This window comes from Mobula hypostoma, chromosome 8, assembly GCF_963921235.1.
Source record: "Mobula hypostoma chromosome 8, sMobHyp1.1, whole genome shotgun sequence".
In the NCBI taxonomy this organism is placed as follows: Eukaryota; Metazoa; Chordata; class Chondrichthyes; order Myliobatiformes; family Myliobatidae; genus Mobula; species Mobula hypostoma.
This window is the reverse complement of record NC_086104.1, coordinates 110,243,768-110,267,211: the sequence shown is the minus strand read 5'-3', so window position 1 is coordinate 110,267,211 and position 23,444 is coordinate 110,243,768. Positions and strand designations below refer to the sequence as shown.

Below are 23,444 nucleotides of genomic sequence, written 5' to 3'. Positions count from 1 at the left end.
TCCTGGTGAATCTCTTCTGTATCTTCTCCAGTGCTGCCACGTCCTTTCTAAGGTGTATTAACCAGAAACTGCACATAATGCTCCAAGCGCGTGCTAACCTATGCTTTGTAAAGTTGCAACACAATGCCCAACTCTTACATTCTTTCCCCCTACCAATGAATGCAAGCATGTTTAATGTCTTCTTCACCACATTGTCTGTCAGCATTGCCACTCTCAGTGAACAATGACCTTGGGCCCTTAGTTTATTAAAATTCCTTGGTGCCCTATTGTTTGCTTTGTGTCCTTCTCCTATTTTACCTCCCAAAATGCATCAGCACACACTTGTCAGGTTTAAATTCCATCTGACAAAGCTCTGTCCCGTTTCCTGCTGTTGCTTTAACCTTCCATGTTATTCGCAATGATTCCAACTGTCAAGGTTGTCTAATCATCCACATCCAAGTTATTTATATAATTCCAAACAAGAAACCCAGCATCAATCCCTACAGTCATAAGCTTCTAATCAGAAAAAGACATCCTTTTACCATCACCCTGCCTCCTATCACCAAGGGGATTTTGGACCCCTAGGTCCAAGTCGATCCTAATCGAGATGCTGCTCGGCCTGCTGAGTTCTTCCAACAGATTCTTTGTTGCTCCAATATTTGGTAGCATTTAACCTTATTCTTTTGCTGTAGCTGGAGCTATTTTTGTATTTTTTTTATTTTAAGACCATTATTAACATCAAGACTGCATTTATTACATTTCTTGGAATCTTGCCTAAATCTTCCTTCATAGTTTTAGATTTCTAAGTCCACAGTATTTACTTTTCTTCATTTAATACATGAGTCAGCTGAAAACACTTCAACGAGCTCCTTGGGGGTTATTTTGGGAAGATATTCCACTAGTATTCTCTACAAAGTATAAATTTGTAATTATAAGAGAAGAATCATTAAATGTTTAAAAAAGCAGCACAAATACTGAAAAAAATCTACGAAAGCGGTTTTATTAAGGTAGTAATTAGCAGTTACATACTCAGTGGGCACTTTATCAGGTATAGGAGTGTCCAGACTAAAGTGACTACAGAAGTGGAACCTGCTGTGCTCTTCTCCTGCTGTTGCCCATCCACTTCAAGGTTTGACATGATCTGCATTCAGAAATGCTCTTCTGCACATCACTGTAGTCTCACGTGGGTATTTGAGTTAGTGTTGCCTTCTTGTCAGCTCTAACCTCTCTCATTAACTAGGAATTTTTGCCCACAGAGCTGGAGCTCACTGGATGATTCTTTTTGTTTCTCGCACCATTCTCTGTAAATTGCCAGGAGAAAAGGAGTATCTGAGATGCTTAAGCCACTTCATCCATTCCTAACAATCATTCCACAGTCAAAATCACTTGGATCACATTTCTTTCCAATTCCGGTATTTGGTTTGAACTGAGCCTGTTGACTCTGCCTGCATGCCTTTATGTACTGAGTTGCTGCAATATTATTATCTGATTAGATATATATAGCAATGAAGTGTGTGACGATATTCTGAGTTATTCATGATGGCGTTTGACCACCCATTGTCCCTTTTCCACTTTGAAACAGAACACTTAGCCATCACGTGATCAGCTTGCTTACCAGCTCAAATATCTTCACAGACTCCCTGCACTTTACCCTCACAGGTGCCAACTTATCACTCATGTTTTCTAAACTAAGCCCATTTACTGAACTTCCAAACAAGCCATTAATTCTATCTTCAAGATCTTTAATTCTACTGGTTTCCATATTAACACCCACAGATGGTCCTCTTGGTCAAAACAACACTTCAAGTTTTGTCTCTCCACATCTCAAATTTGGTAAACAACCTCACGTTGTTTATTCTGAAATTCCAAAACCTATTGTATCAAATTAACATGTACTGTCTCAGCATCTGAGAGAGCTGTTTCTCTCAGCAAGGTCAAAGGTCTTGAAACCAATCCAGACTTCAAATTTACCTTATTCAAAGGTTCAGAAACCATACTTTTCCCAATACCGTCAATAAAATTTACCTCACCAATTCTCGTCTCATCACTAACTTTTAGAATGCTGTCTAACACAAATGACTGAGAATCCTCAATTTCCACTGGTACCAAGGTTAACCCCTTATTCACTGAACCAAGTCCATCTGACCCAAAAGGACTGCATTCCTTTTCAACTGAGTCTGACACCTCAGACCTTAACTGAGTTTCAACACAAGGTTCAGTACCCTGTGAATCCACAGGTACTTCAACAACCTGAACATAGGCAATCCGGACAGCTGCCTCTTCTAGGCCTTCATCACTAGTCCCAGTTTCAAATTCCAGGTTACCCTGATCCTCCCAGCTACTCTCTGGGAAACTCTCATCTGGAGTAAACTCAACCTCGTGGGTTAAAACCACCTTGTCTGCTAATCTAGCAGACTCACGCAAGGTAGTTGCATCCCTTTCATCGAGGTATGCCCTTACATCATCTGGAACACACTTCTTAAATTCTTCAATCAAATCCAGCTCTTTCAAGCTGTAAAGATCACTGGAGTCCAACACTGGCCCTCCCAGCTGCCACATCTCCCTCTCGAACTCTCTCTGTGTTTCTGCTTCTTCAGCCGCGAGCTGTTTTAATTGCAACTTGTGCTATCTTTGCTCTTGCTCATTCTCGAACTTACGTCTATCTGACTTCATTTGTTCCAGTCGTAACTGGATCTCCTCTTTACCTGCAGGAAATCCCTTTAACACCTCCGGTCAAATTGCTTCACAGAGGTATAGTGTTCAACTATTTTCCTTCGAATTACTGCCTTTGTCATACCCTTCTTGACCTCCGTAAGTTTCAGTTCCTCAGCAATTTTCTGCAACTCATCCTTTCTAGCTTTCTTCAAAGCCACAGGGTCCGGCAAGGCCAGGAAAACTCTAACATCCATTGCTGCTCTTTTTCCACACAAACAAATTGAAAGGGATTTTCCCCAATCAAATCAATTAAGCCCCCAAACAATTTGTTCAGATCCTGGACGCAGGTCCTAATTTTGTTAGGGACCCCGGACGGGTTGAAGAACCAGCAGAAATGGAATACACCTGGAGTCTGTTTTTACAGTTTACTAACATGATTTTTATTAGTAACTATGCAATATAGTAATATAAAACTCGATAAATCAAACAGGTTAGCAGAGTTTATGCATATACAGGTGTGGAAATATAAACCCAAACTTCTTCAAGCTTCAGAGGTAATTGATACAGTCTTACAATAGTAGGTAAACGAAGTCAGTTCAGTTCATGTTAATGAGTTAAGTAGAATTGAGGAGAGAGAGAGGTTTGTTGTCCACATAAGCCGATGCTGTCGATTCTTCCCGTTGTCCTCCGAAACTTCCAAGTTAGCCAAACTTGACCAACTTAAGAGCGCCGTCTTCAAGTGATAATCTACCAAACCAGGCAAGGGTTAGACACACTGGTAGACTCCACAAAGTTAGCCCAAACACACAAAGAGATAGCCACTTATCCAGTCTCATGACATACAAAATAACTCCAAGACTGATTTGCCACAGGGGTGCCTTTCTTCAGTGAACTACCACACCCAGACAAAGGGTAAATACATATGTGGTATTCACAAAGGTTTCCTTCACCAGAGAACCCACTCTTGTGGATTACTAAGTGACAATCACACTTCTGTAGTCGAATGGAAACAAACTCACCCTCACTGGCTACTTAGAGAGAGAGTTCAAACAGTGATCTCTTTGTCACTAGGTTCTTTCTGTTTCAAACCTATCTCTCCTATTTTCTCTGCCTACAAACTTGTTCTATTTGCAGAAAACTTGAGAGTTATTCATCAATACTCAGGATCGATCCCAACTCATCCCTTTTGGGCTACTGGAAGTTTAAACCAGCGACCGACTCACTGATGTCTTCCATTGACCGAATCCAACTTGACTCTAACAGTGTGTGTGCCTGTGTGTCTTTGTATATTCAAAACAAGCTGCAGAGAAATCATAACATCGATTATCCATCAAATAACTCTACCTGCCTCTCTCTCTCTCTCTCCCTCTTTCTGGAGCAGCTCAAACAGTGTCAAAAAGTCAGTCTCATTCTCCCGACATTTTAAAGTGACAGTCCAGAGAAAATATGAACCCTAGGGGTACATAACAAATGTATAGGTGTACCTAATAAACTGGCTACGGAGTGTAATTGCCTCTGGTCTGTATTGTGGACCTACAACTGCTAAAATTCAATAATTATCATTTTCAATCAATGAACAAAAAACTCTTCAGCAACTTCTAACAGAAACGGCTGATTCTCTGGATTCTCCTTCATACTTAAAATGGAATTGGAATTGAATTGGTTTATTACTGTCACATATTCTAAGGTATAGTAAGAAGCTTATCCTGCAAACTTTTCATGCAGATCAAATTATTACCCAGTACATTGTGGTAATACAAGGTTAAGCAATAACAGTGTGTGGCAGGAAGTAATACAGCTACAGAGGAAGTGCATTGCAGGTGGTGATAAGGTGCAAGATCGTAACAAGGTAGATCGTGAGGTCAAGAGTCCATCTTATTGTGGGGGGGGGGCAATGGGAGAAGACCCAAATGCAAGACATAGACACTGAAGTACTAGGAACTGGACTAGAATAGGCTCAGGGATGGCACAGAACACAGACTAGGAACTGAGACAGGAACACAGACTTGGGCTAGGACTTTGGCTAGAAAAGCGGGACCAGGTCAAGGAATTGGGAACTAGGAGCCTGGGCTTGGACTCTGAGCCTGAGACTGGACAAGGACCCAGAACCTGAGTCTTGACTCAGGCTTGGACCCCGGAACTAGGCGAGGACATGACATGGTCTTGGGAGACAGAAACCTTGGAGCTTTGGATGAGGACTGGATGCTCGGAGCCCTGGTCTAGAGCATGGGAACATGGAACCTTGGACTTGAGAGACAGGAACATGGAACACAGAGCCGGGACCCCTTTTTGGGAACAGGATGTAGGGCCAGGACTCATACACAGAACACAGAGCCAGGACCCTTCCTTGGGAACAGGACGTAGAGCCTGGACTCATACACAGAATGCTGAATACAACGAGATGGTTCCCAACACAAGGTAGCGGCAAACGGCTGGACCTACCTAGCGAAAGTGTGGACACAGAGACGGTTCCCAACACAAGGTAGCGGCAAACGGACGGACCTACCTAGCGAAGGCATGGACACAGAGACAGTTCCAAACAACGATAGACAGTTCCTTATCTAGACACAGCAAGTCTTGCTCTGGTGGTAGAACTTGACGGCAAAACAGGCAAGGCTTCAGAAGGAAAGGGAAGAGAAGGGAACAGTCCAGCCTCAGGGTAACAGCAAAGATGGCCTGGCTTACCCAACAGAGGAAAGGACAGGAAGGGACTGATCCAACTGCCTGACTTACCCCACAGATGTGCGGACGGAATACTGACGAGACGAACCAGCACCCACATTTGATCCCAGAGTCACTTATATTCCCAGCCCCAAGACGAGCATCAGGTGCCTATGATTAAGCCCAACTGAAACAAGGGACAGCCGGAAAACCCAGAGTCTGGAGTCCACGGACTGGACCATGAACCGGAACCCGGACTTCGTGGACGGGACCATGATAGGTGGTACGTGTTTTCAAACTTTTGTATCTCATGGAAGAGGGGAGTAGAGAGAATTCCATGGTGGGAGGAGAATTTGCTTTACAGAAGCTGCAAGTATAGACAGAGTCCATGGAGAGGAGGCTGATTTCCATAATGTGTTGAACCATGTCCACAAATCTCTGCAGGGTCGTGAACGTTGTTGGATGCTGTCACCAGACTGGAGGGACAGACCATGAAAACTAACATTTCAAAGTTCAACACAACTTCTTGCTTTGCCGTCAGGTTCTTGAACTGACCGGAGAAACCCTAAGACTACCTCAAACCATATTTATTTTTCATATCCCAACCTTGCACCACATGGAACATAGAACCATACAGCACGGGAACATACCAATAGGACCACAAAGAACATACTGAGCAGTGTCTTTGGACTGTGGGAGGAAACCAGAGCACCCTGAGGAACCCACATGTTGACAAGAAAAACGTAGAAACTCCTTACAGATGGCACAGGAATTGAACTCCAATTTCTGGAATGCCCCAAGCCGTAACAGCGCCACACTAACAGCCATCCCTCAACGGAAAACACCCCCTGAGGATTGTGGTGGAGGCAGCCCACAAGTGTTACCATGCTTCTAGCACCAACGTAGTAGGCCCACAATTCACTATCCCTAACTATACATCTCTGGAATGTGTGAGAGAATAGGCGTACTCCGAGGAATCCCACATGGTCACGGGCAGTACGTACAGTGGCTATAAAAAGTATTCGCTCCCCTTGGAAGTTTTCATGTTTTATTATTTCACAACAAAGGTTCAAAAGGTTCAAAGGTACAATTTAATGTCAGAGAAATGTATACAATATACATCCTGAAGTGCTTTTTCTTCGCAAACATCCACAAAAATAGAGGAGTGCCCCAAAGAATGAACATGTAATCACAGTGGATTTAATAGGCATTTTTGACACAGATCAACAGAAAATGGTTCGTTTGTGTCAAGGTGAAATCAGATCTCTAAAGAGTGATCTAAATTAATTACAAATATAAAGCACAAAATAACTGATTGCTTAAGTGTTCATCCCCTTTCTAAATACCAGCCCAAATACTCTTCAAATCTTGCAATGGAATGTGCCTCCACAAGCTCCATACTAGCTATTCATCATCCTCGAGGGGAAAAAACTTTGTCTTCAGACCCGCTTTCACCTTAACCTTGTGCCTCTCTGGTTCTAGATTCCCCAGTACAGGAGAGAAAAAAATCTATCTGTTTATCTTTGCCCCCCAGAATTTTGTAAGCCTCTATAAACCAGTTTTTGAGTAAAAATACACCTTTCCCTTTCGTAAATATGTCTTAAGAAATGGTGTGCATCACAAAGTCCTTTAGTGCTGAAAGGAAGACGATCGATTAAAAAAAAATCTAGTATGTTATTTGATTGTTATTGAAGTTAAACAGGAATTTAAAAAGAGCAATTGTAAACAACAGTTTAGCAGTAAAAGACCATGGAATCAAACAAAGTGATAGGCTCTGGTTAAAAATATATAAACATAGAACATAGAATAGTACAGCACAGTACAGGCCCTTCAGCCCACACTGTTGTGCTGACCCTCAAACCCTGCCTCCCATATAACCCCCACCCTAAATTCCTCCATATACCTGTCCAGTAGTCTCTTAAACTTCACGAGTGTATCTGCCTCCACCACTGACTCAGGCAGTGCATTCCATGCACCAACCACTCTCTGAGTTAAAAACCTTCCTCTAATATCCCCCTTGAACTTCCCACCCCTTACCTTAAAGCCATGTCCTCTTGTATTGAGCAGTGGTGCCCTGGGGAAGAGGCGCCGGCTAACCACTCTTATCTATTCCTCTTATTATCTTGTACGCCTCTGTCATGTCTCCTCTCATCCTCCTTCTCTCCAAAGAGTAAAGCCCTAGCTCTCTTAATCGCTGATCATAATCCATACTCTCTAAACCAGGCAGCATCCTGGTAAATCTCCTCTGTACCCTTTCCAATGCTTCCACATCCTTCCTATAGTGAGGCAACCAGAACTGGACACAGTACTCCAAGTATGGCCTAACCAGAGTTTTATAGAGCTGCATCATTACATCGTGACTCTTAAACTCTATCCCTCGACTTATGAAAGCAAACACCCCATAAGCTTTCTTAACTACCCTATCTACCTGTGAGGCAACTTTCAGGGAACTGTGGACATATACCCCCAGATCCCTCTGCTGCTCCACACTACCAAGTATCCTGCCATTTACTTTGTACTCTGCCTTGGAGTTTGTCCTTCCAAAGTGTACCACCTCACACTTCTCCAGGTTGAACTCCATCTGCCACTTCTCAGCCCACTTCTGCAACCTATCAATGTCTCTCTGCAATCTTCGACAATCTTCTACACTATCTACAACACCACCAACCTTTGTGTCAACCCACCCTTCTACCCCCACATCCAGGTCGTTAATAAAAATCACGAAAAGTGGAGGTCCCAGAACAGATCCTTGTGGGACACCACTAGTCACAATCCTCCAATCTGAATGTACTCCCTCCACCATGACCCGCTGCCTTCCGCAGGCAAGCCAATTCTGAATCCACCTGGCTAAACTTCCCTGGATCCCATGCCTTCGGACTTTCTGAATAAGCCTACCGTGTGGAACCTTGTCAAATGCCTTACTAAAATCCATATAGATTACATCCACTGCACTACCTTCATCTATATGCCTGGTCACCTCCACAAAGAACTCTATCAGGCCTGTTAGACACGATCTGCCCTTCACAAAGCCATGCTGACTGTCCCAGATCAGACTATGATTCTCTAAATGCCCAGAGATCCTATCTCTAAGAATCTTTTCCAACAGCTTTCCCACCACAGATGTAAGGCTCACTGGTCTATAATTACTCGGACTATCCCTACTTCCTTTTTTGACTTTTTTGACACTTGTAAGGGACACACGGGAGGGCTTACATTTTTATCCAATGCCCTTGTTGTGCGACACACTGCCACAGGACTTCCTAAATCTACTCTGCCATTCAGTGTAGGGGCACATTAGTGCTGCCGCCACATAGCTCCAGCTGTACAAGTTCAATCCTACCCTGGGGTTACCGGTGAGAAGTTGAAATGTCCTACCTGAGACAGTGGTTCTCCACCGTTTACTCTGGCTTCCTCCCATGTCCCAAAACAGGCTGGAAGGTTAACTTGGCCTCTGTAAATTGCCCCTCCATTTATAGTCGTAGAATAGCACAGAAACGGGCCCTTCAGCCCATCTAGTCTGTTCCAGACTATTATGCTACCTATTCAACCTTTCCCTACAACTCAGGTCCTCAATCCTGCCAACAACATTTTAAATTTTCTCTGCACTATTTCAGGCTTATTGATATATTTTCTGTAGGTAGGTGATCAGAACTGTGCACAATACTCCAAATTAGGAAGGTAGAAAAGAGCAACAGAGTTTACAGCACAGATATGGTTCCTTCAGCCCACAATGTAGTCTATGCTGACCATTTTGCTATGCCGCTAATCCCACTTACCCTCACTATCCTTCTCTGGCTTGCCTATTTATGGGTGTGTCTAAATGCCTCTCCAACATGATTCCACCACCAGCTCCTCTGGCAGTGAGTCCCAGATATCAACCACCCTATGTAAATTATCTTCCCATCAGATCTCCTTTAAGATCTTATCTCTCACTTTAAACTCTTGTCCTCTTATTTTGATACCCCTGTCATGGAAGGAATAATTTAACTAACTGCTCTCTCTCTGCATCTTATCATCTTGATGCCTCCATCAGTCACCCAACAGCCTTTGCTCCAGGGAAAATGAGCCCAGTCTATCCAATCTCTGTCCAGAACTGAAGCCCTCCAATCCAGGCAGCTTCCTGGTGAATCTCTTCTGTATCTTCTCCAGTGCTGCCACGTCCTTTCTGAGGTGTGGTGACCAGAAACTGCACATAATGCTCCAAGTGCGTGCTAACCTATGCTTTGTAAAGTTGCAACACAATGCCCAACTCTTACATTCTTTCCCCCTACCAATGAATGCAAGCATGTTTAATGTCTTCTTCACCACATTGTCTGTCAGCATTGCCACTCTCAGTGAACAATGACCTTGGGCCCTTAGTTTATTAAAATTCCTTGGTGCCCTATTGTTTGCTTTGTGTCCTTCTCCTATTTTACCTCCCAAAATGCATCAGCACACACTTGTCAGGTCTAAATTCCATCTGACAAAGCTCTGTCCCGTTTCCTGCTGTTGCTTTAACCTTCCATGTTATTCGCAATGATTCCAACTGTCAAGGTTGTCTAATCATCCACATCCAAGTTATTTATATAATTCCAAACAAGAAACCCAGCATCAATCCCTACAGTCACAAGCTTCTAATCAGAAAAAGACATCCTTTTACCATCACCCTGCCTCCTATCACCAAGGGGATTTTGGACCCCTAGGTCCAAGTCGATCCTAATCGAGATGCTGCTCGGCCTGCTGAGTTCTTCCAACAGATTTTTTGTTGCTCCACTATTTGGTAGCATTTAACCTTATTTTTTTGCTGTAGCTGGAGGTTTTTTTTTATTTTAAGATCATTATTAACATGAAGACTGCATGTATTACATTTCATGGAATCTTGCCTAAATCTTCCTTCATAGTTTTAGATTTCTGGGTCCATAGTATTTACTTTTCTTTATTTAATACATGAGTCAGCTGAAAACACTTCAACGAGCTCCTTGGGGGTTATTTTGGGAAGATATTCCACTAGTATTCTCTACAAAGTATAAATTTGTAATTGTAAGAGAAGAATCATTAAATGTTTAAAAAAGCAACACAAATACTGAAAAAAATCTACGAAAGCAGTTTTATTAAGGTAGTAATTAGCAGTTACATACTCAGTGGGCACTTAATCAGGTATAGGAGTGTCCAGACTAAAGTGACTACAGAAGTGGAACCTGCTGTGCTCTTCTCCTGCTGTTGCCCATCCACTTCAAGGTTTGACATGATCTGCATTCAGAAATGCTCCTCTGCACACCACTGTTGTCTCACGTGGGTCTTTGAGTTAGTGTTGCCTTCTTGTCAGCTTGAGCTAGTCTTGCCGTTCTCCTCTAACCTCTCTCATTAACTAGGCATTTTTGCCCACAGAGCTGGAGCTCACTGGATGATGCTTTTTGTTTCTCGCACCATTCTCTGTAAATTGCCAGGAGAAAAGGAGTTTCTGAGATGCTTAAACCACTTCATCTATTCCTAACAATCATTCCACAGTCAAAATCACTTAGATCACATTTCTTTCCAATTCCGGTGTTTGGTTTGAACTGAGCCTGTTGACTCTGTCTGCATGCCTTTATGTACTGAGTTGTGGAAATATGATTATCTGATTACATATATATATAGCAATGAAGTGTATAGGTGTACCTAATAAACTGGCCACAGAGTGTAATTCGCTCTGGTCTATATTATGGATCTACAACAGCTAAAATTCAATAATTATCATTTTCAATCAATGAACAAAAAACTCTTCAGCAACTTCTAACAGAAATGGCTTTTCCTTCATACTCCTGGATTCTCCTTCATACTTACAATGGAATTGGAATTGAATTGGTTTATTACTGTCACATGTTCTGAGGTATAGCAAGAAGCTTACCCTGCAAACTGTTCATGCAGATCAAATCATTACCCAGTACATTGTGGTAATACAAGGTTAAGCAATAACAGTGTGTGGAAGAAAGTAATACAGCCACAGAGAAAGTGCACTGCAGGTCGCGATAAGATGCAAGATCATAACAAGGTAGATCGTGAGGCCAAGAGTCCATCTTATCGTACTAGAAAATCATTGAATAACCTTATAACAGAGTGATCAACGCTGTCCTGGAGCTTGGTGGTATGTGTTTTCAAACTTCTGTATGTTCTGCTTTATGGAAGAGGGTAGTAGAGAGAATTCCAGGTTGGGTAGGGTATTTGCTTTACAGAGGCAGTGAATATAGACAGAGTTGATGGAGTGGACACTGGTTTCCATGATATGTTGAGCTGTGTCCACAAATCTCTGCAGGGTCATGAACTTTGTTTGATGCTGCCACCAGGCTGGAGGTACAGACCCTGAAAACTAACATCTCAATGTTCAACATAGCTTCTTGCTTTTGCCATCAGGTTCTTGAACTGACCTGAGAAACCCTAAGGCTACCTCAAACCATATTTCTTTTTCACTTTCTCAACCTTGCAGTACACAGAACTTAAAACAGTACAGTACAGGAACAGGCCATTAGGCCTACAATGTTGTGTCAAAGCAGCTAGAAAGGAAATTAAAAATAGGCAAACACTAAACTCTCCTACTTACACTATGTCGATATCCTACATCACCCTTACATTCATGTGCCTATACATATGTCTCTTAAAACTCTCCAGTGTATTTGCCTCTACCACCACACCAGGCATCCACAACTCTCTGAGTGAAATCTTAGCCCTCACATCCCCTTGAACCTAACTCTTCTCACCTTCAATGCATGCCCACTAGTATTAGATATTTCAACCTTGAGAAACAGATACCCACAGTCCCCTCTATCTATGCCTCTTATAATCTTGTTAACCTGTCTTGGATCTCACTTCATCTTCTGGCACTCCAGAGAAAACAACCCAAATTTATCCAGCCTCTCATGATAGTACATGCCTCTAAATCAGGAAGAATCCTGGCAAATCTCTTCTGCATCCTCTCCAAAGCTTTGACACCCTTTCTACAGTGGGCCAACCAGAACTGTATGCAATACTCCAGATGTGGCCTAACCAGAGTTTTATAAATTTGCAACATAACCTCCTGACTTTTGAACTCAATGCCTCGACTAATAAAAGCGAATATTCCATAAGGTTAACCACCTTATCGACCTGTGTAGTCACTTTCAAGGAGCAATGAACTTGGATCCAAGGATCTTTCTGCTGAACAGCACTGTTAAAGATATTTCCCTTAACAGTGTGTTGTCTGCTTGCATTTGACTTACTACGGTGCTTCACATCGCATATATCTGTGTTAAGCTTCAAGAGTCTTTCTTTGCAACTAATCTATATCGCATTGTATTGCGGGAATCCAAGCTGATGACCCTGCAGCTGACCTATGGACACTGTTGAAAGTGCAGCAGGCAGCATTGCCAAGTCGGAAACAACAAATTCCTGTAAATCTCATTGCCAGTCTTCTACACCACGCACAACTCCACCAATCTTGGTATCATCTGTAAACTTACTAACCAACCGATCTACGATTTTACACAGGTCATTTACACATTGCACATCACGAACAGCAGAGGTCCCAGCACAGATCCCCGTTGAACAACATGAATTACAAAACTCCAGCACAAATTAGTCCCTTCAACCACTACCTTCTGTCTTCTATGCACAAGCCATTTCTGAATCCAAGCAGCCAACTCGCTGCAGACACCATGCATCTTAATCTTCTGGATTAGCCTCCCATAAGGGACTCTGTCAAGTGCCTTACTAAAATCCACGTAGTCAACATCACTGCCCTACCCTCTTTTTTACCTTGTTAAAAATCTCAATCAAGTTGGTAAGGCATGAGCTGCCATGCACAAAGCCACTCTGGCTCTCCCTAATTAGGCCAAGGGTTTCCAAATGCTCATATATCCTATCCCTAATAATTTTCTCCAGCAATTTTCCTACAACTGATGTGAGAACCATTGGTCCGTAGTTCCCAGGATTTTCCCTTGTTCCCTTCTTAAATTGAGGTACAACATTAGCCATTCATCACTCCCCTGGGACATCACCTGTGGCTAGAGAGAACATGAATATACTGGTCAAGGGAACAGCAAAATTCTCTCTTGCCTCCTTTAATAACCTGGGATAAATCCCTCAGCCCCTGGGGACTTATCCACCTTAATCCTCATCAGGAGGCTCAACACTTCCTCCTCCTTGATATCTAAATGCCCTGATGTATTTATACACTCAGCACTGATCTCCCGGTCCTTCATATGCTTTTCCTTGGTAAATACTGAAGCAAAATACTTATTAAGTACCTTACTCACATTCTCCGCATCCAAGCAAATGTTCCCCCATTATCCATGAGTTGTCCCACCCTCTCCCTAGTTATCCTCTTGCTCCTAATGTATGTACAGAATGCCTTGAGATTCACCTTGATCCTACTTACCAAGGACTTTCCCAGGCTTTCCTTATTCCCTTCTTTAGTTCTTTTTTGGCTTGTTGGAAAAGAGCCAATAAGTTGAAGCATTGAGTTGTTGGAGAAGATCTTGAGAGGCAGGATTTATGAGCATTTGGAGAGACATAATCTGATTTGGGATAGTCAGCATGGCTCTGTCAAGGGCAGGTTGTGCCTTATAAGCCTGACTGACTTCTTTGAGGAAGTAACAAAACATTGATGAAGGTAGAGCAGTGGATGTAGTGTATATGGATTTCAGTAACGGGCATTTGATAAGATTCCCCATGCAAGGCTCATTCAGAAAGTAAGGAGGCATGGGATGCAAGGAGACGTTGCTTTGTGGATCCAGAATTGGCTTGCCCACAGAAGGCAAAATATGGTTGTAGATGGTTCATATTCTGCATGGAGGTCAGTGACCAGTGGTCTGTTGTTTTCTGGGATCTGTTCTGAGACCTCTCCTCTTTGTGATTTTTATAAATGACCTGGATGAAGTAGACTATCAACTCTGCTCTTAAACGCATCTCCCCCATTTCACGTATATCTGCTCTCACTCCATCCTCCCACCACCCCACTAGGAATAGGGTTCCCCTGGTCCTCACCTACCACCCCACCAGCCTCCGGGTCCAACATATTATTCTCCGTAACTTCCGCCACCTCCAACGGGATCCCACCACTAAGCATATCTTTCCCTCCCCCCCCCTCTCTGCATTCCGCAGGGATCGCTCCCTACACAACTCCCTTGTCCATTCGTCCCCCCCATCCCTCCCCACTGATCTCCCTCCTGGCACTTATCCGTGTAAGCGGAACAAGTGCTACACATGCCCTTACACTTCCTCCCTTACCACCATTCAGGGCCCCAAACAGTCCTTCCAGGTGAGGCATCACTTCACCTGTGAGTCGACTGGGGTGATTTACTGCGTCCGGTGCTCCCGATGTGGCCTTTTATATATTGGTGAGACCCGACGCAGACTGGGAGACCGCTTTGCTGAACATCTACGCTCTGTCCGCCAGAGAAAGCAGGATCTCCCAGTGGCCACACATTTTAATTCCACATCCCATTCCCATTCTGACATGTCTATCCACGGCCTCCTCTACTGTAAAGATGAAGCCACACTCAGGTTGGAGGAACAACACCTTATATTCCGTATGGGTAGCCTCCAACCTGATGGCATGAACATTGACTTCTCTAACTTCCGCTAGGCCCCACCTCCCCCTCGTACCCCATCTGTTACTCTTTTTTATGCACACATTCTTTCTCTCACTCTCCTTTTTCTCCCTCTGTCCCTCTGAATATACCTCTTGCCCATCCTCTGGGTCACCCCCCCCCCGTCTTTCTTCCCGGACCTCCCGTCCCATGATCCTCTCGTATCCCCTTCTGCCTATCACCTGTCCAGCTCTCGGCTCCATCCCTCCCCCTCCTGTCTTCTCCTATCATTTTGGATCTCCCCCTCCCCCTCCAGCTTTCAAATCCCTTACTCACTCTTCCTTCAGTTAGTCCTGACGAAGGGTCTCGGCCTGAAACGTCGACTGCGCCTCTTCCTATAGATGCTGCTTGGCCTGCTGCGTTCACCAGCAATTTTGATGTGTGTTGCTTGAATTTCCAGCATCTGCAGAATTCCTGTTGTTTGCGTTTAAATTCACTACTGCGAAGCCTCTTCCGGTGATGCCTACACCGAAGAAGTTTAGATCCTCTCTTCGACGGGAGTTCAGTGAAACCATCTCTCACTGCTCCCCATCTGTGATTTCTTCGGCTCTTCAACTTTTCGACCAGACTTTGACTCAAAACTCGCTATCACAGCCATGTATCCTTTCTTGGAACGTGCCTCCGTCGCCAGCTTACTCCAGTTGGTTTTAGGATTCGTTTCCAAGCCTCTCAATTTGGACCTTCTGAGGATCCCAGGTACTCACATTTCATTGACTCTGCCTCTCGCCGCTTCTCCCGTCAAGCTCTGAAGGCGACGCTCTCCGCCATGAGGAGGTGCTTGGTGTCCCTATCCCAGACGCTTCCACACCTTCGGGACAGTTTCTTCGCCGTCTGTAATGGTCCTACCCGCTATTTCATCCTCCGTCGGATCCACGCCTGCAATCGCCGTTTTTTTGACTTTGTCATGTTAGGCAAAGATCGCAAGGTCTTACATCTACGGACTCCAGAGCCTGCCGGCCCCGACGCTAGCAGGCATGAACTTTCAACTGCGGCCCCTGCCATTGATCTCGGCGGCTCCAACACCTCAGGACATATTCAAAACCCGGACTCCAGCAACGACCATGGAGACATTCGAAGTGATTACGCAACCACCAACTGCGACTCCAGCCTTGAACTCCAGGCCGGGTCTTTATGTGCTGCTGTTGTGACTCCCGTCTCCCCTTCCCCCACCACCACTCCGCAGCCCCGTCTTCCTCAGATCCCACCGTCAACTCCTGGGCCCTCAGAAGCTCCATCTTCCTCTCACCCCAACCCTCCCCTCTCCACTGACACCACCAGCATCCCCCCTCCCTCCTCTGATCCCAGCTCTCATCCGTGCCGGGTCTTCACCATCCCCTCCGACCTTCAACTGTCGGAGGCAGAACGCTCTGTTCTCAGTAAGGGCCTCACGTTTGTCCCCCTTCGCCCACACCTCAGCGAGTTCCGTGTTCGCCACGATGCGGAACTTTTCTTCCGCCGTCTCCGTCTCCGAGCCTACTTCTTCGGCAAGGACTCTTCCACCCCCACCGATGACCCCTTCTCCCGTCTTCAACCCTCCTCTTCTTCATGGACACCCCGCTCTGGTCTTCTGCCTGCTCTGGATCTCTTTATTGCCAACTGCCGACGGGACATCAACCGTCTCGACTTCACTGCACCTCGTCCCCATTCCAACCTCACTCCTTCGGAACGCTCTGCTCTCCACTCCCTCCGCACTAATCCCAACATTATTATTAAACCCGCTGATAAAGGGGGTGCTGTTGTAGTCTGGCCTACTGACCTCTACCTTGCCGAGGCACAGCGACAACTCGCGGATACCTCCTCTTATTTACCCCTCGATCGTGACCCCACTAAGGAGCACCAGGCCATTGTCTCCCACACTATCAACGACTTTATCCGCTCAGGGGATCTCCCATCCACTGCTACCAACCTTATAGTTCCCACACCCCGCACTTCCCGTTTCTACCTCCTACCCAAGATCCACAAACCTGCCTGTCCTGGCCGACCTATTGTCTCAGCTTGCTCCTGCCCCACCGAACTCGTTTCTGCATACCTCGACACTGTTTTATCACCCCTTGTTCAATCCCTTCCGACCTATGTTCGTGACACTTCTCACGCTCTTAAACTTTTCGATGATTTTAAGTTCCCTGGCCCCCACCGCTTTATTTTCACCATGGATGTCCAGTCCCTATATACTTCCATCCCCCATCAGGAAGGTCTCAAAGCTCTACGCTTCTTTTTGGATTCCAGACCTAATCAGTTCCCCTCTACCACCACTCTGCTCCGTCTAGCAGAATTAGTCCTTACTCTTAATAATTTCTCCTTTTGCTCCTCCCATTTCCTCCAAACTAAAGGTGTAGCTATGGGCACCCGTATGGGTCCTAGCTATGCCTGCCTTTTTGTTGGGTTTGTGGAACAATCTATGTTCCGTGCCTATTCTGGTATCTGTCCCCCACTTTTCCTTCGCTACATCGACGACTGCATTGGCGCTGCTTCCTGCACGCATGCAGAACTCGTTGACTTTATTAACTTTGCCTCCAACTTTCACCCTGCCCTCAAGTTTACCTGGTCCATTTCCGACACCTCCCTCCCCTTTCTAGATCTTTCTGTCTCTATCTCTGGAGACAGCTTATCCACTGATGTCTACTATAAGCCTACGGACTCTCACAGCTATCTGGACTATTCCTCTTCTCACCCTGTCTCTTGCAAAAACGCCATCCCCTTCTTGCAATTCCTCCGTCTCCGCCGCATCTGCTCTCAGGATGAGGCTTTTCATTCTAGGACGAGGGAGATGTCTTCATTTTTTAAAGAAAGGGGCTTCCCTTCCTCCACTATCAACTCTGCTCTTAAACGCATCTCCCCCATTTCACGTATATCTGCTCTCACTCCATCCTCCCACCACCCCACTAGGAATAGGGTTCCCCTGGTCCTCACCTACCACCCCACCAGCCTCCGGGTCCAACATATTATTCTCCGTAACTTCCGCCACCTCCAACGGGATCCCACCACTAAGCATATCTTTCCCTCCCCCCCTCTCTCTGCATTCCGCAGGAATCGCTCCCTACACAACTCCCTTGTCCATTCGTCCCCCCCATCCCTCCCCACTGATCTCCCTCCTGGCACTTATCCGTGTAAGCGGAACAAGTGCTACACATGCCCTTACACTTCCTCCCTTACCACCATTCAGGGCCCCAAACAGTCCTTCCAGGTGAGGCATCACTTCACCTGTGAGTCGACTGGGGTGATATACTGCGTCCGGTGCTCCCGATGTGGCCTTTTATATATTGGTGAGACCCGACGCAGACTGGGAGACCGCTTTGCTGAACATCTACGCTCTGTCCGCCAGAGAAAGCAGGATCTCCCAGTGGCCACACATTTTAATTCCACATCCCATTCCCATTCTGACATGTCTATCCACGGCCTCCTCTACTGTAAAGATGAAGCCACACTCAGGTTGGAGGAACAACACCTTATATTCCGTATGGGTAGCCTCCAACCTGATGGCATGAACATTGACTTCTCTAACTTCCGCTAGGCCCCACCTCCCCCTCGTACCCCATCTGTTACTCTTTTTTATGCACACATTCTTTCTCTCACTCTCCTTTTTCTCCCTCTGTCCCTCTGAATATACCTCTTGCCCATCCTCTGGGTCACCCCCCCCCCCCGTCTTTCTTCCCGGACCTCCTGTCCCATGATCCTCTCGTATCCCCTTCTGCCTATCACCTGTCCAGCTCTCGGCTCCATCCCTCCCCCTCCTGTCTTCTCCTATCATTTTGGATCTCCCCCTCCCCCTCCAGCTTTCAAATCCCTTACTCACTCTTCCTTCAGTTAGTCCTGACGAAGGGTCTCGGCCTGAAACTTCGACTGCGCCTCTTCCTATAGATGCTGCTTGGCCTGCTGCGTTCACCAGCAATTTTGATGTGTGTTGGTTAAGAAGTAGAAGGTTGGGTTAGTAAGTTTGCTGATGACACAAAGGCTGGAAGTGTTGTGGATAGTCTGTAGGGTTGTCAGAGGTCTGCAGGACGTAGATAGGATGCAGAACTGGGCTGAAAAGTGGCAGATGGACTTCAACCCAGATAAGTGTGAAGTGGTTCATTTTGGTAGGTCCAATTTAAAGACAGAATATAATATAAATGGTAAGACACTTGGCAGTGTGGAGAACCTGAGCGATCTTGGGGTCCATGTCCATAGGACACTCAAAGCTACTGCACAGGTTGACAGTGTTGTTAAGGCATTTAATGTGTTGGCATTCATCAACTGTGGGACTGAGTTCAACAGCCATGAGGTAATGCTTTGGTTACATAAGACCTTGGTTAGACCCCACTTGGAGTACTGAGTTCAGTTCCAGTCATCTCACTACAGGAAGGATATGGATACTATATAGAAAGTGCAGAGGAGATTTACAAGGATGTTGCCTGGATTGGACAGTGTACCTCAGGAGAATAGGTTGAGTGAACTTAGCCTTTTATCCTTGGAGCGATGCAGGATGAGAGGTGACCTGATAGAGGTGTATAAGATGATGAGAGACATTGATTGTGTGGATAGCCACAAGCTTTTTCCCAGGGCTGAAATGGCAAACATGAGGGGGCATAGTTTTGAGGTGCTTGGAAATAGGTACTGAGGGGATGTCGAGGGTAGTTTTTCACAGAGAGTGGTGGGTGCATGGAATGCACTGCCAGTGGTGGTAGTGGAAGCCGATACAATAAGGTCTTTTAAGAGCCTCTTAGATTGGTACATGGAGCTTAGAAAAATAGGGAAATTCTAGGCAGTCTCTAGAATAGGTTACATGGTTGGCACAACATTGTGGGCCGAAGGGCCTGGAATGTGCTGTAAATTTCTATGTTCTGTGTTCTTTATACTCCTCATGTGCTTCATTTGATCCTGACTTTTTTCTTGACTAAATTCATCACCTCTCTGGATATCCAAGATTCTCGTTTCTTTCTGTCCTGTCCTTCCTTCTAACAGGAACATACCTTTCTTGTACTCTATGCAATTGATTTTTAAACACCCTCCACACTTGCCAGAGAAAAGATGTTCCCAATTAACACTTCTTAGCTCTTGCCTAATGTCCTCGTAATTTGCCCTAATCTAATTTAAACTCTCCCACAAGGGCCATACCCATCCTTGTCTACAGCTATCCCGAATAGTGGTCACTATTCCCTAACTATTCACCCACTGAAAGGTCAGTGACCTGGCCAGGCTCATTACCTAACACTAAATCCAGCACGGACCCTCCTCTTTTTGGACCATTCACATATTGATGTAAGAAACCTTCCTGGATTCACAGAACAAATTCTGCCCCATCTAAATTTCTTGCAATAAGGTTTATATTAAGGAAGTTGAAATGCACCATGTCAACATCCCTATCATTTTTACACATTTTCTTAATCTGATTACATATCTGTTCCTCAATGTCCCAATGTCTATTAAGGGGTTTGTAGTAAAATCCTATCAGTGCAATTGAACCCTTCCTATTCCTGAGTTCTGCCGAAATAGACTCAGTGTCTGACCCCTCCATTATGTCTCCCCTGACTGCAGCTGTGATATTGTCTCTGATTAGTAGTGCAACTCCACCCCACGCCTTTTACCCTTATCCATAATATTCTAAACATTAAAATACACACACTTCAAACTATCCAACCCATCATACCTGTTATTTCGATTTGGCCTTTCAATGCTTTCCCTGATATCTACCTTCTGGTCCGATCATTCCGTTCCTGATCTGGGGCTCCGGTACCCAGCTTCCTGCAAAACTAGTTTAAACTGCCCCGAGTGGTATCAGCAAACTTCCCAGCCAGGATATTGGTTCTCCTCCAGTTCAGGTGCAACCTATCCCACCCCAGAAAAGTTTCCAATGATACAAGAACTTGAAACTCTGTTCCCTGCATCATCCCCTCAGCCATTCATTCATCCATGCTACCACTCCATACCTACCTGCACTAGCCCATGCCAAAGGGAGTATTCCGGAAATTAAAACCTTGGAGGTCCTTCTCTTCAGCCTCTTTCCTAACTCTATATTCCCACTGCTTAGGACCTCTTCCCCACCTCTGCTTATGTTATTGGTGCCAATATGCACCAAGACCTCTGGCTGTTGCTCCTCCCCCTTGTGAATATCCTGCAGCTGCTCCAATACATCCTGGACCCTTGCACCCGGGAGGCAATACACCATTCTGATGTCTGTATTGTGGCCACAAAATCTCCTTTCTAACCCCTCAAATATCGAGTCACCTATAACTACCGTACTGCCTGACTTTACCCTTCCCTCTCAAGCCTCAGAACTGGCCACAGTGCCACCAGCCTAGCTGGTGCTGCTGTGATATGATGGGTCATTCCCACCCCACCCCCATCAGTATCGAAAGAGGCATACTTGTTGCTGAGGGGAATGGCCAGAGGGAACCCTGCACCGACTTCTTATATCCCCTTACCTCTTCTGGTGGTTATCCATCTACTGTACTCAGGGTGTGACCACCTCTTCAAAAGAGTCATCTATAATATCTCAGCCTGCCAAATGATCCTGAGTACATCCAACTCCAGCTCCAATTCCCGGTCGGTCAGGCGTTGAAGTTGTAGCCTTCAAGGAAACCGTCAGGTATCCTGAATTCCCGCATCTGACAGCAGTAGCAGTAGCATTCCAACCTGACTACTCTATACTTAAAAACAAAGGCTTGCCTCTTCTTGATTGTACCTCTGATTGTTCACACCAAATCTCTGGAATACTCCCAACAACGGCTGCTCTGCCTGAGTCTATCTTCCTTTTATTTGCAGCTGAGTTTAGGTCTGCGACACCGATATTTAACATGCCTGTGCAGCTGAAAAAGACTGGCCTTGCCCGAATCTGCTACTTTTATACTCTCTTTCCAGACTTCCATAGAGCTCTGACACTGACACTTCCCATGCCTGAGCCACTGAGAGAAAAACAGATTTACCCGAGCCTGCTCTTTTATATTCGCACTCTAAACTTCGGTAGGCCTCTGATGCCAACACTTACCTCGCCTGTACAGCCCAAAAAGACCCACCTTGCCCGAATTTGCTCCTTTTATATGCTCTCTCCCAACTTCCATAGGGCTCTGACACCAACACTTACACTTCTGGCACCTGAGCTGCAGAGAAAAGACCGGTTTTACCCGAGTCTGCCCTTTTACTCTACTCAATAGTGTTGCTCTGTTAATGTGTCCATGTAACATGACAAGTGTAAGTTAGCATAACATAGTTTATGTATGCCAATATAGACCATAAGACAAAGGAGCAGAAGTCGGCCATTCGGCCCATCGAGTCTGCTCCGCCATTTTATCATGAGCTGATCCATTCTCCCATTTAGTCCCACTCCCCCTGCTTCTCACCATAACCTTTGATGCCCTAGCTACTCAGATACCTATCAATCTCTGCCTTAAATACACCAAATGACTTGGCCTCCACTGCCGCCCGTGGCAACAAATTCCATAGATTCACCACCCTCTGGCTAAAACAAATGTTTCACATCTCTGTTCTGAATGAGTGCCCTTCAATCCTTAAGTCATGCCCTCTATACTGTGATTGCTGCTTCCAAAAAGTTAATTTTTAAAGCAGTTATACCCAGAGATGAATGCCAATGACAAAAACAAACTTGAACTTAGTTCAGCTGAGTAATGGTGGACTGCCTCAGAAAATGCAGCCAAGTGAAATAATTACTTTCTCACAGTGGCTGCAGATGACTATCTGTTCTGGAAACTGACAAACTTTCCTTATTTGGTTTTCTTTCTCAATAAATTACTCAGTTTAGTCCTTCATGCTAATTAGTCTGCTCTTTTCCTGTTCTGAAGAACTGTGTGAACAGCTGAGGGGTTGGGGAGTTTCTTGCTGCACAGTCATAAAAATAGCCATCTATAATAATCAGCACAGCATCAGTATTTAGCACATTAAAATAGCACCAGCAGTGTTGATAGCTTTGTTTTTGCCTATTCCAAAACAGCATGAGGGTTCTGATGAAGGATCTTGGCCTGAAACTTCAACTGTTTACTCTTTTCCACAGATGCTGCCTGGCCTGCTGAGTTCCTTCACCATTTTGTATTTGTAGTGAGGTAACAATTCGCCAGCATGGTGTGCTCGGTGTTTTTTTAATTCATTGTTTCATACAGCAGAATTTTTAGTCCTATATCTTTGCCAATGAAAAATACATTATGATAATACTGACCTCTGCTTATCAATCCTTCACTTGTAGTACCTTTAGTACCTCTTTACTACCATTTATTTATTTAGCCTAGAGCCATTTGGAGGCTATCTATGTGATGTCCACCTCCATTGGTCAATGGCTAACACCAAGATGTTTATGAAGTTTACCTCACTTCTATAAGAAAACCCTGGAAATATGTCAGATAGCTTCCATGGAGAGAGACACACACAAATTCCAGCTCTTTGATCATTTATCAGAATGGTCAATCACCATAAACCAACACATCCATTGAATATTTCACCATTTTCAGTACTTCAATTTTCAAATTGCCCTCAAGGCATAGGAAGATATTTAAATCACCAAAACTATGATATCTCCCAGAGCAATTCCATCCTTCCATTAACTTTTCTTCCCTCCATTTCCATCAATTGCCCCCAGATTCT

General features: G+C 44.9%; 1 protein-coding gene across 2 annotated transcripts in view; it reads right to left on the bottom strand.

The window, feature by feature from the left end:
* Window positions 1-3,127: 3,127 nt before the first annotated feature.
* kif25 (kinesin family member 25) overlaps window positions 3,128-23,444 on the bottom strand; it is a 315,794-nt gene continuing 295,477 nt past the window's right edge. Inside the window, exon 9 of one of the 2 annotated variants that reach the window (XM_063056605.1) lies at window positions 3,128-3,381. In XM_063056605.1, coding sequence (XP_062912675.1) covers window positions 3,236-3,381 — 146 coding nt within the window. In that variant the 3' untranslated portion in view covers window positions 3,128-3,235. Of the gene's footprint in view, window positions 3,382-9,887; window positions 10,708-23,444 lie in introns of those variants that run through there. The other variant, XM_063056604.1, reaches the window with a different exon arrangement.